General features: G+C 40.5%; 1 protein-coding gene across 3 annotated transcripts in view; it reads right to left on the bottom strand.

The window, feature by feature from the left end:
* Positions 1 to 1,423: 1,423 nt before the first annotated feature.
* The window catches only part of thsd7ba (thrombospondin, type I, domain containing 7Ba), a 969,622-nt gene continuing 954,106 nt past the window's right edge, over positions 1,424 to 16,939 (bottom strand). For all 3 annotated transcript variants that reach the window (XM_059970235.1, XM_059970236.1, XM_059970238.1), the window contains 2 exons: positions 4,130 to 4,217; positions 1,424 to 2,845 (listed from right to left, as the gene is read on the bottom strand). In XM_059970235.1, the coding sequence (XP_059826218.1) occupies positions 2,764 to 2,845; positions 4,130 to 4,217 (170 nt within the window). In that variant the 3' untranslated portion in view covers positions 1,424 to 2,763. The remainder of the gene's footprint in view (positions 2,846 to 4,129; positions 4,218 to 16,939) is intronic.

The following is a 16,939-nucleotide window of genomic DNA, read 5'->3' as shown; positions in this document are numbered from 1 at the left end:
TCACGACATATGCTGGTGATAATAAACCTGATTTGGATTCTGATTATAATAACTTACTTATAGAGCAGATTTCATACAAACATGGACTATAGTTCGAAGTGCTTTACAATGAGATAAAGAAAAAACATAAAAATAAATGAAAAATGATATTAGTTAAAAGCAAGGTTAAATAAATAGGTTTTGAACTGGCATTTTAAAGTGCTGTCTGAGTACAGTGATACTGAGTTCCACAGTTTAGGAGCCTAGTTTAAAAAAAGCTTACTGGCCAATTTTTTTTTTTGCCAGAAGATTATTTAAATCTAAGAGGCAGGTGGAAGAGGACCTGAGAGCTCGAGCAGGATTATAAAACAATAACAATTCTGTGATGTACTCCAGTCCCAGACCCTCAAGAGCTTTAAAAACAAGTAAAAAGAAATTTAAAATAAATTCAAGAAGTTACTGAAAGCCAATATAGAGTAGTTTGGATGGGACTCAGATGTATATATCCAGATACATGTAAAACCAGGACCTCATCCTGGTCTGAGCAGCAGCATACTGCTTAAAAAAAAAAGCATTTTCTTGTGCAAGTTATGAGAACATATACAATTAACAAATGTATGCATAACAAATGCACGTGAACCTATTTGAATGTGGAAGGTACCTGATGGCTGAATGGTTTTGATGATGGAGCTCTCACTTTCACAAGCACTGCTCCATTATTTATAAATGGATAACTCCTCAAGGTGAACTTTCTGCCTGGTGCTTCTTGTTGGACATCAGGAGGCCTTCCTGTCATGGAAGAGTCCCTTCTCCAGTGGGTCTACACTAAGTTCTTTCAGTCGCTGTATTGGGAATTTGCTTCCTCCCTTCCCATCGCTTTGCCATATTCTACAACAGAGTACTTAATTCCGGTGGCATGCACGAATACTGCAGGTTCTGTAAGAGGTTGGTATCCCTGGGTTACAGATTCAAGGGTAAGTGTTACATGAAAGGAAACAAGGAAACATGGAACTGTTTGAAAGAAATGTGTCAACACTCTTCACTAGGGATCATGGTTGAAGATTTAAAATAATGACTTAAGCAATATTTAAAGTGGTACCCACATTATACACAGCTGTGTTTTAATACTCCTGTTTAAATGCTAATGAATTTCTAAACCAATGTGTACTAAAGTTTTGTTGCTTTTGCATTCTACACTGATTTTATTAGGTAATTATTTCCTAATAACTGTGTTTATATTACCAAGGAGCTGCATATTGCATACTTTAGCATCCCAAGGAGACTTCAGACCTAGATTCCAGTGAACATCGTGTTCTGAATTCAAACTTCCAAAGATCAAAACTCAATATACACATGTACATGGAAATGTATTCCTCGCCTCATTAATGTGAAAGAGAATGTAATACGCAACAAGAGGAAACAAGGCATCCAGCTTCTGACCACCTGCTCTCTGGTTTATTTTCAAGAAAATACACTGAATCTGTTCCCAATGAATACATTCCAAAATAACACAACACGGTTTACCAGCTGTTAAGACTGTTCTCTTGAGGCTCACAAATGAAGATTAGGAAAAGCTTTGATAACATCTTTTGTATGAATGGTACAGCGTCGGTAGTAATGAAATAATTGTTTTCCAGGCAGCTGTTCAAAATCGTCAAACCAAATTTAAATTAACCAATTTGTGTTCCAACTGCAATGAAGCATGAAGATACCAACCTTCTGCACAAAGTTATTTCAGTTTGTCATAAAACTTCCAGAATAAAATAAACATCATTATTTACTGGCTCACTCCATCTTCGATGTACAATGTGAATGGTAAACACTGGCTTATCTAATAGAAAATCAGTGAAAAAAATAATAAATCACTCGGTGAGCTCTACCATTCAGTCTAGAGCCAATACATAATATTTACACTTGGCTGATCACATCTTAAGGATCACAAGACTTGGAAATGGAACCAATGCCAGAAGTATGTCAACCACCTATCATTGTAATTGGGGAGAAAAAAAAACAGCTTCTCCTACTGAGGATTCTTGTTATTCTCTCAGGAGCACTTCAATTTCTAGTTAAATATTGGGTCTTTTCTCATAGCAGAAAAGACATGCATTACAAAATATTCATTAAAGATCCTCGACCTAACTTTTTTTTGCATCTCATTTCTGATAAAGCCTAGTACTTTTCTCTTTCAGAGTAAGTTACTTGAAAAGAACAAACTTTGTGTGAAATTGAAATCCTTGACACATACACTGTACATACTAGATTTTTGTTTGTTCAATAAATGCAAGAAATCATGTTACACTAATATAGTGCAGTTCCACAGTATGTTCAAAAGTCTCTTTTCATTTAGAGCAATGTGATATCTTCAGGAATGCATTTACAGATAGCAGATTGTAAATGCAATATTGTTTCATTTGGATTGTCATCGTAAATTTGTACTGGAAATTCTATACAATTTATTCCTTCAGCTGTTATATGAAAATTGAACAAGGAATGCTTTTTAGCCGGTCTTGAAATTCAGTTCATAAACTAAACACGTTAAGGAATGAATACAATTCTATAATCATTTTCACTTAGGTTTGGCTTTCTGACTTTCACATTTCAATATAAAAACACAGTTAAAGTTTCTGAGAGTATTTCTCCCCTTCTCTTGGTCTGTAAGACATTTCTCAAAATCAGTCTTGAGGTTTGTCTTTTTCACTTGTGTTCGTGCTGTCACAAGGTTAAGGCTTCTGTCATCCTATTCATATCAACAGGACAAAGGTGAAGTCCCTTCTCCTGAAGCCATTACATGTCCATGTCTCCATCATAGGCTAAAGTCAGGGGCTTCTGTTGGGGAGCTGGACGAGTCTGGTGTTTTGGTTTTTTACTGCAAAGGAAAATGAAGGACATCAATGAACAACATCTCACAAAAGTTAATTGCAGTAGCAAACAGAAAACAGAAATCCACTTAGGTAAGTAATTCACAGCTATGCTCACGATTCACCTCAAAAAATGTACTTTGTATATTATGAGTGAAAGAGCAAAATGGTGTTTTTTATTCCAGCAAAAGAATTATTCCATACCAAGTTCAACAAATATCCAAATAACTGTAAACATACTTCATCAATTTAAACTTGTCCTAGAGGATGAAATCAGATTTTAACTTTGGTGCTCTCAAATGGTAACTCAGCCTTAAGGTGTGCATGAAGCTTCCAAAAGCAACTTGCCACCAGGGTTATCCCCAGGGAAAGAGCAAGCTCCATGTTTTCAGGACTATAAAGACTGAGTCAGCAGTGTTCAGTACTATTTTCAATACTAAGGGATGTAGAGAGGCATCTGTGCTCCTTGAAACCTTACCTAGGAGTGTATGACAACAATGGATGCCTGTCTCTGTAACAAGATGACTAACTTCTTGATGCCTCACCCTGATCCACCAAGCAACAGGAGGGTTATGAGGCACTGAAATGCTATAATTTAATTCTGTGCTGCCCAATTTTGTCAAATGGAAAGAGTTCAAAGACATTACCATTATAGATAAACATAATGTATTTCCATCTAATACAGGGAGAGAGAATTTGGTTTAGGACATTAACTGTTGCAACTGCTTATGTTAATGCTGGTATAATTTTCCAATAACCCAGATCTATGTGGAATACTCTTTGTTTTGAGGGATGTAAAGGGCAACAGATGAATGTGTTATTATCAGAGTTAAGCAAGGCTGTCGCAGACAGAATTGGATTACCAGGCTTATCAAAAGCTGATTGGTACAGTCCAACAGTTGAATATGTATAGCAGAAACTATAGGGTAAACATTGTCCTTCAGCATTTATCAATTAAATTGATTTTATATTCCAAGGAGCAAGTGATCTGACAGATGACAATAAGTAATCTAAAATTAATTAATGGACCTATCTCCTGTACTTATATCATTAGCTATATAGTGTACTTCCAAAAATATGTAAGTGCAGAAACAAAGTACCTTGTTGTTATTTTGTTAAATGTTTCTGCAGTCACTATATCCATCAACCACTACAGTAGCAATTTATCCCCAGAAATTAAAATAAACCTAATTAGGACACTTACTTTCTGGTCATTTGTTGCTACAAGCAAAGTATTAAAACTCATGTAACTGCTAATATAAATGAAAGTGGTTTTGGTCTTCTATGCTTACCAGATGAGATATGACAGGACAGCAATGAAGATAATGAGGACACCTACGGCGGCAGATATTCCATAAACCCAGATCTTTGGCTTACCATCTGTTAAAGATAATGGGAAAAGAAGGAATAAAAGATTTCCATTGATTTAACACTTTAAGCGTATGGTAGTTTTTGCAATGGTCTACCTAGAATGCAAACTCATTGAGATGCTCTGTCCTTGAAAGACTATTGTGAGGTGAAAGATATTTTGAAATTCACATAAGTCTATGGAATTTCTCTAAATAAGCACCAGATCCAGTGAGCGTGTCTGATGGGACAGCTGCAAATGAAACTTACAGCTCAATAGAATCAAAAAGTTGGAAAAATTCTAACCAGTAGGTTGAATAAAGTACGGTAATTTTTTTCATCCCCTTGCAACAGTAGTTTTGAGATTGGTGTTCTGTTATGTCTGTTGAAGAAAATAGTTCTTTATTTTCCCAGAAGAATATCCCATGAACTTTGAAAAGGAAAATGGGTGGTGCGGTGAATTGGAACATGGTCATTTTACCACTGCGAGCCTACATTTGAAAGTAACAAGAAAGATGTAATAAAGAAGTTAAATCCAATCTATTCCATGGTTGGGACCAATACATAAACAAGTTCATTGCAGTGAAAATTCCACACAGGGAGAAAGAAAGAATTAAGTTTATCACTGCCATAATTAATGGTACAGTCTGAGCTTTTGGGAAATTACGAAGAGTCTATTATTTCACCATTCTCCCTCCCCAAAAAATAGCAATTGTGATTGAACCATTTGAATATTCTGACAAAAAACATGAATTTTCACATACATCTATCAACTTCCAGCACCCATTCCAATGTCAAAAACCATTCTGGTAAAAACATAACTTACATCAGAGCTGGATAAATAATCCAACATTCTCAAACCATCACTGCTGTAGAGTCACTTTCATTAGAAGGCATTCTGAAATTTTAAACACTTTCTCGCTATAACCAGGTGTATAGAATAACCATGATATTGCCAACATTGGACGTACTGAAAGGAAGTATTTACACAAAGCAAGTCTCCTTGCTGGTGGATTTCATTTTACACAGAACATAGAATACTACAGCGCAGTACAGGCCCTTTGGTCCACGATGCTGTGCCAACATTTTAACCTAATCTTAGATCAACCCAACCATTCACACCTACAAAACCTTCCATTTTTCTATCATCCATCTGCCTATCTAGGAGTTTCTTAAACAAACCTAATGTACTGCTTCTACTGTCACCCCTAACAGGGCATTCCACCCACCCACCACTCTCTTAATAAAGAACATATCATCTCACCATGCTTTCCAATCACATTTAAAGCTCTGCCACCCTGGTATTAGCCACTTCCGCCCTGGGAAAAAGAGTCTCTGGCTGGTCAACTCTAGTTATGCGCTTATCATCTTATACACATCAATCAATTCAACTCTCATCCTCCTTTGTATCTGAATCCCTAGCTTACTCAACCTATCTTTATTTAACATGTTCTCTATTGGCATATGAGAATACAGATCTTAAATATATTTAAAGTGGTGCCACTGGTAGATAGGCTCATAAAGAGAGCTTTTGGCACTTCGTCTTCATGAATCAAAGTATTGAGTACTGGAGCCGGGATGTCATGTTGAAGTTCTATAAGACACGGTTGAGGCGTAATTTGGAATGATGTGTGTGCAGTTACCTACCTACAGGAAAGATATCAGTAATATTGAAAGAGTGCAGAGAAAATTTACAAAGTTGTTGCTGGGACTTGAGGACCTGAGTTATAGGGAAAGGCTGAATAGGTTGAGATTTTATTCTCTGGAGCATAGGAGAATGAGGGGAGATTTGATAATTATATAACATTTTGAGGGGTACAGATAGGGAAATTGCAAGTAGGCTCTTTCCACTGAAGTTGGGTGAGAACTGGAGGTCATGGGCTAAGAGTGAAAGGAGAAAGGCTTAAGGAGAATATGAGGGGGAACCTCTTCACTCAGACAGTGGTGCAAGTCTAGAAGAAGCTACCCAAGGAAGTGGTGGATATGGGTTCAATTTCAACATTTAAGAGAAATCTGGGTAAGTACATGGATGTGAGGGGTATGGAGGGCTCTGGTCCAGCTGCAGGTCAATGGGATTAAGTACAATAATAGGTCAGCATGGACTCAAGGAGCTAAAGACCCTGCTTCTGCACTGTAGTACTCCATGACTAGTACAGCACCTTGTTAAATCTCCTTTGTACCAAACTGAAGCTTCCACATCCTACCTATAAAGAGGCAACAACACAATATTCCAAGAGTGGTCCAATCAGGATTTTATAGAGCAGCAATGTTACTTCATAGCTGTAGAACTCAGACCTCGCACTAATGAAGGCCAACGCACCATATGCCTTCTTAATAATCCTATCAGCTTGTGCAGCACCTTTGACTTAAGGACATGAACTGCAAGATCTCTCTGTTTTTCCACACTGCCAAGAATCCTGCCATTGATTCTATATCCTGCATTCAAAATGAATCATTTCACACTTTTCCAGGCCATTTCTCCATTTGCCATTTCTGAGCCACGCTCGTCATTTTGCCAATCTCCCATTGCAACCCATAACAACCCTGCGCACATTTACAGCTCCACAAACCTTCATGTCATGTGGACACTTACTAATCCACCCATCCAAGTCATATATAAAAATCACAAGGAGCAGCAGTCCCGGAACTGATCCCTGCAGAGTATCACTGGTCACAGAGCTCCAAGCAGATTATTCTCCATTTACTACCACACTCTGCCTTCTATGAGCAACCCAGTTCTCTACCTACACAGCCAGGTTTCCTTGGATCCCATGCCTCCTGACTTTCTGGCTGAGCTACCATGGGGAACTTTATCAAATCCCTTACTAAGATCTATATACATCACATCCAGCTTTATTAGTATGCTTTGTCACATGCTCAAATCAGACCAATGAGGCATGACCTGACCATCATCAAGGTATGCTGACATCCCTAATCAGACTATGTTTCTCCAAATACTTGAAAATTCTGTCTCTAGGAATCTTCTCTAATTATTTGCCCATCTCTGAAATATGACTCACTAGTCTATAATTCCCAGGTTTATCCTTACTCCCTTTCTTGAACAAAGGAATAACAATGGCCACCCTCCAGTCATCTAGTCCTACCCCTGTGGCCAGAGAGAGGACACAAAGATCATCACCAAAGGCATAGCAATCTTTTCCCTCACCTCTCGAAGTAACTTGTGGTATATCCCATTTGGATCATTTTAATTGAGTGGGAGTAAAATGAAATTAAAACAACAAGTTTCATTGATCAGCTTATTAGCTGCTTTGGCAGCAGCTGCCAATAAAAGAAAGGTAAACTCAAGCAGAGCAGCCATTTTGAAGGGGTTTTGACTTGAAAAGTGGCTTCAAAGAAGATCAAATACAATTCCATTCCACTCTTAAAAGACATGCTGATCTTTTGTCTCTATCAAGTGTCTCAGAGATAGTTGGAATCACTCTACATTTCCAGCTTGTTTTAAAATGACGTAAAAGCAGTTGGAAAATTTAAATAGAAGTGTACATCCATTTTCAAATGTTTTCCTAGAAGGAGAAGCAAAGAGAAGATGTCAGCTGCATTGCTTAAAAGGGAGAAAAAGGATTTAATCTTTTCAACATCTGGAAAATGGGAGTCAGAGAATAAAAGTTCTAACAAGTTCTTCAAAATGTTCAGTAAACTACTTGAGCCAAAATTGAATTGCTGGAGTTTTGGATGATTTCCAAAGCTAAATAGGGCTATTGACAAAACACAACAGTATATGCAAATGAACAGAAATGGATGAAAGGAAGATAGCTATATTATTTTGTGCTCAGCATGTCTTTTGATTGGAGATAAGGAGCTCTATAAAAGACTATACACAAGAGTCAAGACACAAAGAGATCTAATGTAAACAGAATGATCTGATGTAATGGCTGGAAGCTTTAATGATTTTGACTATCACATCACTATTCAGCTCTGTGAAACCTGTAAGTAATTTCTACAAAGTATAAATTAAGTTGAATATAAAGACATGAATGGAAAGTTCAAGAGGTGAAGTAGAGCAGGGTAACAATCAAAGTCAGTAAACTGTGTAAGTGAGTAGACTCCATTGTCATGGTCAACGTGGATTAGGATATACTTACATGTAAATTACTTAAGCATCCACTATCGAAATTTAACCCTGGAATAAATTACACCAATATTGGTAGAAGCCATAATCTTCAGCAAACATGAAAAAGGATCTCTCGGCATATATGATGAATAAACTATTCTTGGCTCTCCAGCCAGGTAAAGGTATTGATTATAACCAATGATTTGAAGACAAAATCTGCCATCTTCTTCAGGGATGATGCCTGGGCATATCTAGTCCATCCCTCCTGAATGGTTGGTCCTCATCCAATCATGTTTCCGCCTTCCCATCTTGTTTACAATTGAAATCCAGTTCTTACTTAGAGCAAGACCTTTGTCCTTGTTAAATTTCTTTCTCTCTAGCTTTATTTTGATGGGTTCCTTTACCAGGCAGTTCCAAAAACAATCGGCGCAACACAGTAGTTTTGTGCCATCAAAGTCAATCCCATGGCCGATATGTGAATGCAGTGTTCTGCTACCGCCAATATTTCTGGGTAACCCAAATGGATATACCTCCTATGGTCTTTGATGCGGATTTCCACCAGGCTTCCCATCTTGCCATTATACGCTGTTCTGCAATCACAGGAAAACCCAACGGTAGCCTTGAACATGGCATCTATCGGAAACCCACTCGCATAGATTTATACCTCAACAATAACAGCCACTATCTTGCCTCCCAATGAAGAGTGGTTCTTTCTACTTTGATTAACTGTGCAAAAACTATTTTGGACCTGGAGAGGCTCCGTGAGGAAATACGATTATGCATGAAATTCCTACAGAATGGCTACAAGATGAAGAAAATGAATCAGGCCTTTAAAAGGGCTACAGGAAAACTAGGAAACCTAATGACAAGGAGGAACCTGTCACTACTGCTTGTCTTCCCTATATTTCCCAAGCTTCTTGAAGGATCATAGGGATTCTGAAGAAATTCTGGATTAATACCACCCACAAACCCACAAGGAAGCTCAAGTCACAGCTGATGTGGGTCAAAGTTGTTCTGGGACTGAAATTGGCTAGCGTGACTGCAGTGCAGCGTATGTCAGCAAGACAGGATGCACAGTGGAAACCTGCATCAAGGAACACAGGAAGTATCTGTTTGGGTTACCTCGAAAAATCAGCGGTAGTGAAACATTGCATTCACAATAGCCATAGGATTGACTTTGATGGTGCAAAACTACCGTGTCGTGCCAATGGCTTTTGGGACCACCTGGTAAAGGAAGCTTTTGATATAGAACTAGAGGAACAGAAGTTTAACAAATATGAAGGTCTCTCTCTAAGTAAGAATTGGAATTCAATAGTAAACAAGAGGAGTTTATTTGCTCAGCAACCATATTACAAGAAACAGGTACTGAAATTCAAAGCTTGATTTATCGACCATTTATCAAACCATTTGGATTAAGCATATTGACAGGGAGGATAAATTGATGAGCAAACAGGGAATTAGTGTCACAACCGCACATTCTGCCATGAGGTCTACGCTTCCAAGCAAGCGTATCGCAGAACAGGCTTGGCAATCGTGCACAAGAGTATGCATGTTCCAGCTAATTAATGCTTCTTTGTGGTGGTATTGGACTCCCATGCTCTCATTCCAGTCTTGTCAATACTTGACCAAAAGCACAACAATGTTTATGCCCCTGCATACCTTCATCTGTGTCCAGGAAATAAGACTACCATTTTGACTGATGTGACAAAGGAGCGGTAATCATATAGTATTTAGTCATTGCTTCCATCTGCAGTGTTGGCATTAATTTTCAGTTTCAGAGTTTTAGTTAAGGCCTTGTTGGCCTGACATTTATTGTTTTTTTTTCTTTTCCTTCAAATTCTGCAACAGTTCCCATTAAAGTCAGTGAATTGTTGACCCGTTTCAGTGTCTCTTTCTCTCTCTGTGCACTTGGGCCATTACTGCACAACCTGTCAGGAAGCCTTGACCATGAAAATAGACCCAGCAGAAATAGAGCAGCTGAACTTGGCCCTCATAGTCATTGGCCAGACAGGAGAGGTTAGAGAATCTGTGCTAAGAGAAGTGACTGAAGCAATGCGACAGATAATCGTAGTATAATAAACCCAGCCCCAGCTGGAAGAATAGGTGTTCGCCCTTGCACCAACAGTTCAGCAGGTAACTCCAGACAATCAGAACCATGCGGCAGCATTCTCTGGTCTTACAGCCGCAGTCCAAGAGTTTACAGCTGACAGCCAGCATTAGGTAACAGCCATTAGCAGTCTTGCAGATACAGTTCAGCTGCTTTTGGTCATGTCAGTCCCATACCGGCATCTACCAGATCCTCCTTTTCTGCTGTCCCATCACCCTCGGCCACCAACAATCCAGATACTCCAGTGACCCTGATCTCTTCAGGAATTCCATTACTCAGTGTGAGCTCACTTTCTCAGTGCAGCCTGGTCAGTTCGGTAATGATGCCTGTACACTGGAGTACATTATATACTTCTTAGACGGACCCTCATTCAGCCTGTTGAACAATCTACGGGAGCAAGGTTTCCCCGCAGCCCAGTTCATTCAGTTTTGCTGCTGAATTAAGGGGTTTTTGATTTCCAGTACAGGATCAGGAGGCTGCCCACGCATCAGGGCAGAGGGACAGCAATGCAATATGCAGTAAAGTTCTGCACACTTGCGGTGGGAACAGGGTGGAATGATAGATCCCTCATCAATGCTTTACATCTTGGACTGAGTGTAGGAGCACAGCATGGGCCTGCTGTCTGTGATGAGCAGAACAGACCAGTTGACTTGTTTAATTTGGCCTTTCAATTTGATAACTGGGCATCTGAGTGGCACAAGGAAAAAATGTCTCAAGCTTCATGCCTTTTGGATCACTGTCCATTATCACCCCAGTACCCAGTCCATGGAGGAGCCTGTTTAGGTGGGGAGCATGCAACTGCCTCAGGAGGAACGAGATTGGTGCCAGAGAATAGGGTCCTGACGCTACATTGCCAATCCAGGACATTTCCGGACTTCATGTCCCAAGCACCCAGTAAAAGAGGATACCCGTCAGCAGGAAAGGGATTGTTGATGGATTAGTTCTCCCTAGAATCAGGTTCCTCTAATTCTTTGATGCTCTCCGCTTCTTTGTTGTGGGAGTCGCAGATTCCTGAATTTCAGGTGTTAATCGACTCAGGAGCAGGTGGGATCTCATGGATAGCTCTCTGCCTCAGAAATGGAGAGAAAATATCAAAGTCCATGCCCTGGATGGTCGACTTCTGGGCACCTTTCCACAGAACTCCAACTTGTGCTTGAATGTGACCATAAGGAACAATTTAACTTCAATATTTAATTCACCTGAAACACTGCTGGTTCTTGGCATTTCTTGACACAAACCATAGACTGATTGGTCCCTAAAGGCACTTTAAGTCTGGGAAATGTCATACCTGTCTACCTGTCTGGGTCCAGTTCAAGCTCTGGTCCTCGAATTCCCTCCTGTCTCAACTGCTAATGTTGACCTGTCTGGAATTCTGGCTGAAATTGCTGATCTTCTTGAGGTCTTCAGTAAAAAAAAAGGCCACTTTCCTCCTCCACATTGGCCATATGATTGCACCTTTGGTATGGTATCTGGTACTGGTCCTCCCTGGAGCCAGCTCTTTTCCCTCTTTCATCCAAAAATGATGACTATGGAAGTGCACATCAAGAAGGCATCGACGTTGGGGTTTATCCATTCATCAACCTCACCAGCGGGGGCAGGCTTCTCTTTTGTTAGCAAGAAGGATGGCAAGTTCCAACCCTACATAACAACCCATAAACAACATTAGACCGAAGATTTGCTACCCTCTTTCCCTGTTTATCTCTGCATTCAAACATCTCCTGAGAGCAATAATATTTTCCAAGATAGGTCTGCAGAATACTCATAATTTTGTTCATACCTGGAAAGGGGATGAGTGGAAGATGGTATTAACACCTCCTCTGGCCACTATGGGTATCTCATTATACCCTTTGGTATGGCCACTGCCCTTGCTGCTCTTCAGGCCCTGGCCAACAATGTCCTCCAGGACATATGGAATCCATTTGTTTTCACGTATTTAGACAACATACAGGTCTATATCTGCTCTTGCCAGGAACACGTCAAAATTGTCTGGAAGGTCCTCAAGTGGCTTCTCAGGAATAACCTTCACACCAAGCCAGAAAAGTGTGAGTTCGCTCAAAACCAGAGTTCGCTAAAGATCAAAAACTTCAGTTCTGTCGAGGTTTCCATTAATGTACTCACCAAGAATATCTCCTTTGGACAAGGGAAGCAGGCCAAGAACTGTTGGTACTAAAGCCATGCTTCACCACTGTCCCAGTGGTGCATCAGAGCTGTACTCTACCAGTGCTCTTCTGTAGATAATTGGCTGCACCCCTGCCTGTACCTTTCTTTCTCGTTACTTGATTCCTAACTACAATTTCAGGAATGGGGAACTTCTGGCTGTCAAGGAAGTGCTGAAGGCATGGCAACACTGGTTGGATGGGGTAGGACACCCCTTTCTGGTATGGGCAGATCACAAAAACCTCTCCTACATCTATGACACCAAAAGACTCAACTCTCTTCAAGTCCTTCTAGGCTCTGTCCCAGCAGCAAATATACCAAGGCCGATGCTCTCTCTCAGGACAACACCAATCTAGAACCCATCCTTCCCTACCGATGCATTGCTGATCTGCTAACTTGGGTACAGAGGCAGAGGTGACAGCTGCCCAGCAATCAAATCTAGGCCCAGCTGTGGGGACCTCCTAAACGGCTGTTTATCCCTGCCACAGTGCATTCCAGGGTGTTAGAATGGGGAACTCCTCCTATCTGGATCTGCCATCCAGGAGTTCAATGGACCCTCAGATGATTTTGCTAGCCATTTATATTACAGGACATCCTTGATTTCATCACTGCCTGTTCTTGTGTCCAGAACAAAACATCATACCTGCACTCTATGGGTGTGCTATGTCCGCTGCTTGTGCCTCACCACTCCTGGTCCTACCTCAGTAGATTTCTTCACTGGATTGCTCCCATTTAATGGAATCACTACTATTCTGGTCATTCTCCAAGGTTGCCCATTTCATTGGCCTCCCTAAGGTCGTGTCGGCTTGTGATGCCGCCATCCTCATGGTTCAACACATGTTCAGGCTACACGGCTTCCCTCTAGACATAGTGCCTGACAAAAGAGCACAGTTCACATCCCGTTTTTCGAAGGCCTGTTCCTTTGTGAGAGCTATGGGAAGTCTCTTGTTTGGTTTCCACCCCCAATCTATTGGCCAGACTGAGAGAGAGAATCAGGAGCTGGAGACATCCCTGCACTGCCTTGCCTGTTCCAACCCTCACCTCCTGGTGCTCTCAATTGGTTTGGGCAGAGATTGCCCTTAATAACTTCCAAGTCATCCTCCATAGTTCTGTCCCTATGAATGCCAGAAGGGACTCCAGCCCCTGCTCTTCCCTGACCAGGAGACTGATGTGGGAGTTCCTGCTGATGAACATTTGGTCCAATGCTACTAGTGCAAGTGGAGAACGGCCAGGTCTTCTCTGCTGCACACTCAGAAACAACATGCCTGATAGGCTAAATGGCTTCGCTGACAGTAGGGGCCTCTCAAAAGCACATTCCAGCCAATTAGTATTTCATTTTGGTGGTATTTAACTCCTTCACTCATTCCAGTCTTGTGCAGACTTGACCAAAAGTAAGTTCCTTGCTTACCTCCTTCCTTACCCAGGAGAGAATACTAGCACTACGAATGATGTTGGAAAAGAGCAGTATTTGTTTAGTCATTGCTTCCAGCCGCACTGTTAGCATTAACTTTCAGTTTGGGAGTTTTAGATGCCAGCTCTGTTGGCCTGGCGTTTTTTTTTCTTTTTCTTCAAGTTCTGCAACAGTTCCCATTAAGTCAGTGAACTGATTCAGTGTTCTCTCTCTCCGCACTTGGGCCATACCTGCACAGCCTGTCAAGTAGATCCAGATGTATGGTGTAGATGACTGAGCCCACAAGACAATGGCAGATAATAACAAAAGGTTCTTCTCAGGTTATGGCAGGTTTCCACTCCTTTGAACAGTTCGCAACCCATTGACCAATTTTCCACTCAGCAGAAGGTGCCTGCATCCCCACAGCAGATGGCAAATCTATTTCACTATTCTCCCAAAATACTTGTTCATGTGTAGAAGCCATGCATAGCTTGGTAAACTGGGGATGATCTGTAAACTCACCATTATGAAAAATGTGTGCTAGCTCTTTAAAATGGTATACTCACCAGAGATAAGCAAAGTCGACCTAAAAGCTTCAAAGGACAGGAAAGAATTAAGGCTTCTAGCACTAACTCAAGACCCAAATTCTTCCAATCATCACATCGTAGAAATACAGCAAACCTCAGAGAATTAAAGGGAAAAAGAAAATGCCAAATACTGGTGGTCAAAATATGTTGACAAGAAATTTCCTGAAATAATTCTGCTTTACTACTGTAGAGAAAAAAAAAGTCATTTTGGAGATAGATGCCTTTACTAAAGGATGAGCAGTAGCAACAGTACAAGATGACAAACTGATAAAGCCAATAGGTTTTGCTGTTGAAGCACTCATGTCATCAAAGGTATGTGTGGAATATCCAAAAAATGAGAACAACTAACAGTGTTGTATGGTTGTGATGACCCAGGCCTATGGAAGAAATTTTATAGCTCAAAGTGCTAATTCATTCCCTCACCCAAATGTAGGACAAAAAGCAATGAAGTGAGCCAATAAGACTGGACAGGTTACTCTTAAGATATCACAGTTTTTATATGGGCTGAATAACAAATAAGGAAAAGAAATGCAGTTGGCAAGTGCACATTAATGTCTGTCAAAGCAGAAGCATGAGATAAAGAGATCGGTATCTGTAAGTAAACCAGCTCGTAAATGCAACATCTAAATTGAGTAAGATCAAAGAGACCAACCACGGTAAGGGGTTATAGATGCTTTTTCAGCAAGTGATTCCAAGGTGGCCTAAAACGATGAAAGGAAATACCAGGCGTTCTTCAGGCTGGATTTTGATACACAAATAGATACAAAGGAAATTCAGAAGATCGTTAAAGCCAAAGTCATGCTGGAAGGTGAATTGAAAGCTGAGAGATAAATCATCTAGGGACTGGACTGATGATTGATGAGAAGATGGCATGAATAAGAATTCTACAGTATATCAGAAAAACACAACAAAATGGAGGTAATGGTTTCAGTTTGCCACCTCAGACATGGCAATCTTTGTGAGCTCACTTGTTCACACGCAACCTCAGTTTCTCATTAATCTGAAATGTGAAAGCCAGTTACATGTGCAGAATAATTCCAGAAAAACTGGCATATGAAAATTAAACTTAATCCACTGCAGAATTGGGAAAGAGTTTTCAATGCAACAAAGACTCACTATTTTAATCTCTTCCCTATTTTAATCTCTTCCCATAGTATCCAAGGGAACAAATATCCAACCATCAGAAGCAACCTTATAACATCAGACAGGAGCAACTAAAAAGATCCAGACCCAATCCAGTTGAGCTAGTGAATGGCAGGAAGTAGAAATAAACTTGACTAAGTTAAGTGTAACTTTCCCAGTACAAAAAAAATAAGGTGATGGCCGGATGATGCACTAGTTAAAAGAAGCAACACTACAGCCACATCATTACCTATGCGGTGTAGTGGATAAACAGAGCATGAACAGAAACTAGTTATGATTGCCTGAAGTTATCAATAAAGTAGAAACCACTGAGCCATATGCCATTGAAAGCAAGATCCTCATAGAGGGATCAGAAGTGGAAAGAGTGAGCAGTATCTCTGAGGAACTAACCTGGTCTCAACATATCAATGTAGCTATAAAATAGGCAAGACAGCAGCTATGTTTTATTAGAAGTTTGAGGAGATTTGGTTTGTTACCTAAAACTCTCAAATTTTTCTATACATGTACAATGGAGTATATTCTAACTGGATGCATCATTGTCTGGCATGGGGGTGATGGGGAGAGGGGTCTACTGCACAACTTCATCAGAAGTTACAGAAAGGGGACATTGCTTTTTGGATCCAGAACTGGCTTGCCCACAGAAGGCAAAGAGTGGTTGTAGACAGATCATATTCTGCATGGAGTTTGGTCACCAGTGGGGTGTCTCAGGGATCTGTTCTGGGAACCCTACTCTTCATGATTTTTATAAATGACCTGGATGAGAAAGTGGAAGGATGGGCTAGTAAATTTGCTGATGACACAAAGGTTGGAGGTATTGTGGATAGTATGGGGGGCTGTCAGAGGTTACAGCAGGACATTGATAGGATGCAAAACTCAGCTGAGAAGTGACAGATGGAGTTCAACTCAAGTGTGAGGTAGTTCATTTTGGTAGGTGAAATATGATGACAGAATACAGTATTAATGGTAAGATTCTTGGCAGTATGGAAGATCAGAAGGATCTTGAGGTCCGAGTCCATAGGACACTCAAAGCTGCTGCACAGGTTGACTCTGTGGTTAAGAAAGTATACGGTGCATTGGCCTTCATCAATCGTGGGATTGAGTTTACGAGCTGAGGGGTAATGTTGCAGCAATATATGACCCTAGTCAGACTCCATCTGGAGTACTGTGCTCAGTTCTGGTCGCCTCTTTATGAAAATCATAGAAAGGATGCAAAGGAGATTTACAAGGATGTTGCCTGGATTGGGGAGCATGCCTTATGAGAATAGGTTGAGTGAACTCGGCCTTTTTCCTTGGAGCGAT

Source organism: Hypanus sabinus, chromosome 5 (genome assembly GCF_030144855.1).
Source record: "Hypanus sabinus isolate sHypSab1 chromosome 5, sHypSab1.hap1, whole genome shotgun sequence".
Taxonomy (NCBI): Eukaryota; Metazoa; Chordata; class Chondrichthyes; order Myliobatiformes; family Dasyatidae; genus Hypanus; species Hypanus sabinus.
This window is presented reverse-complemented; position numbering and strand designations above follow the sequence as displayed.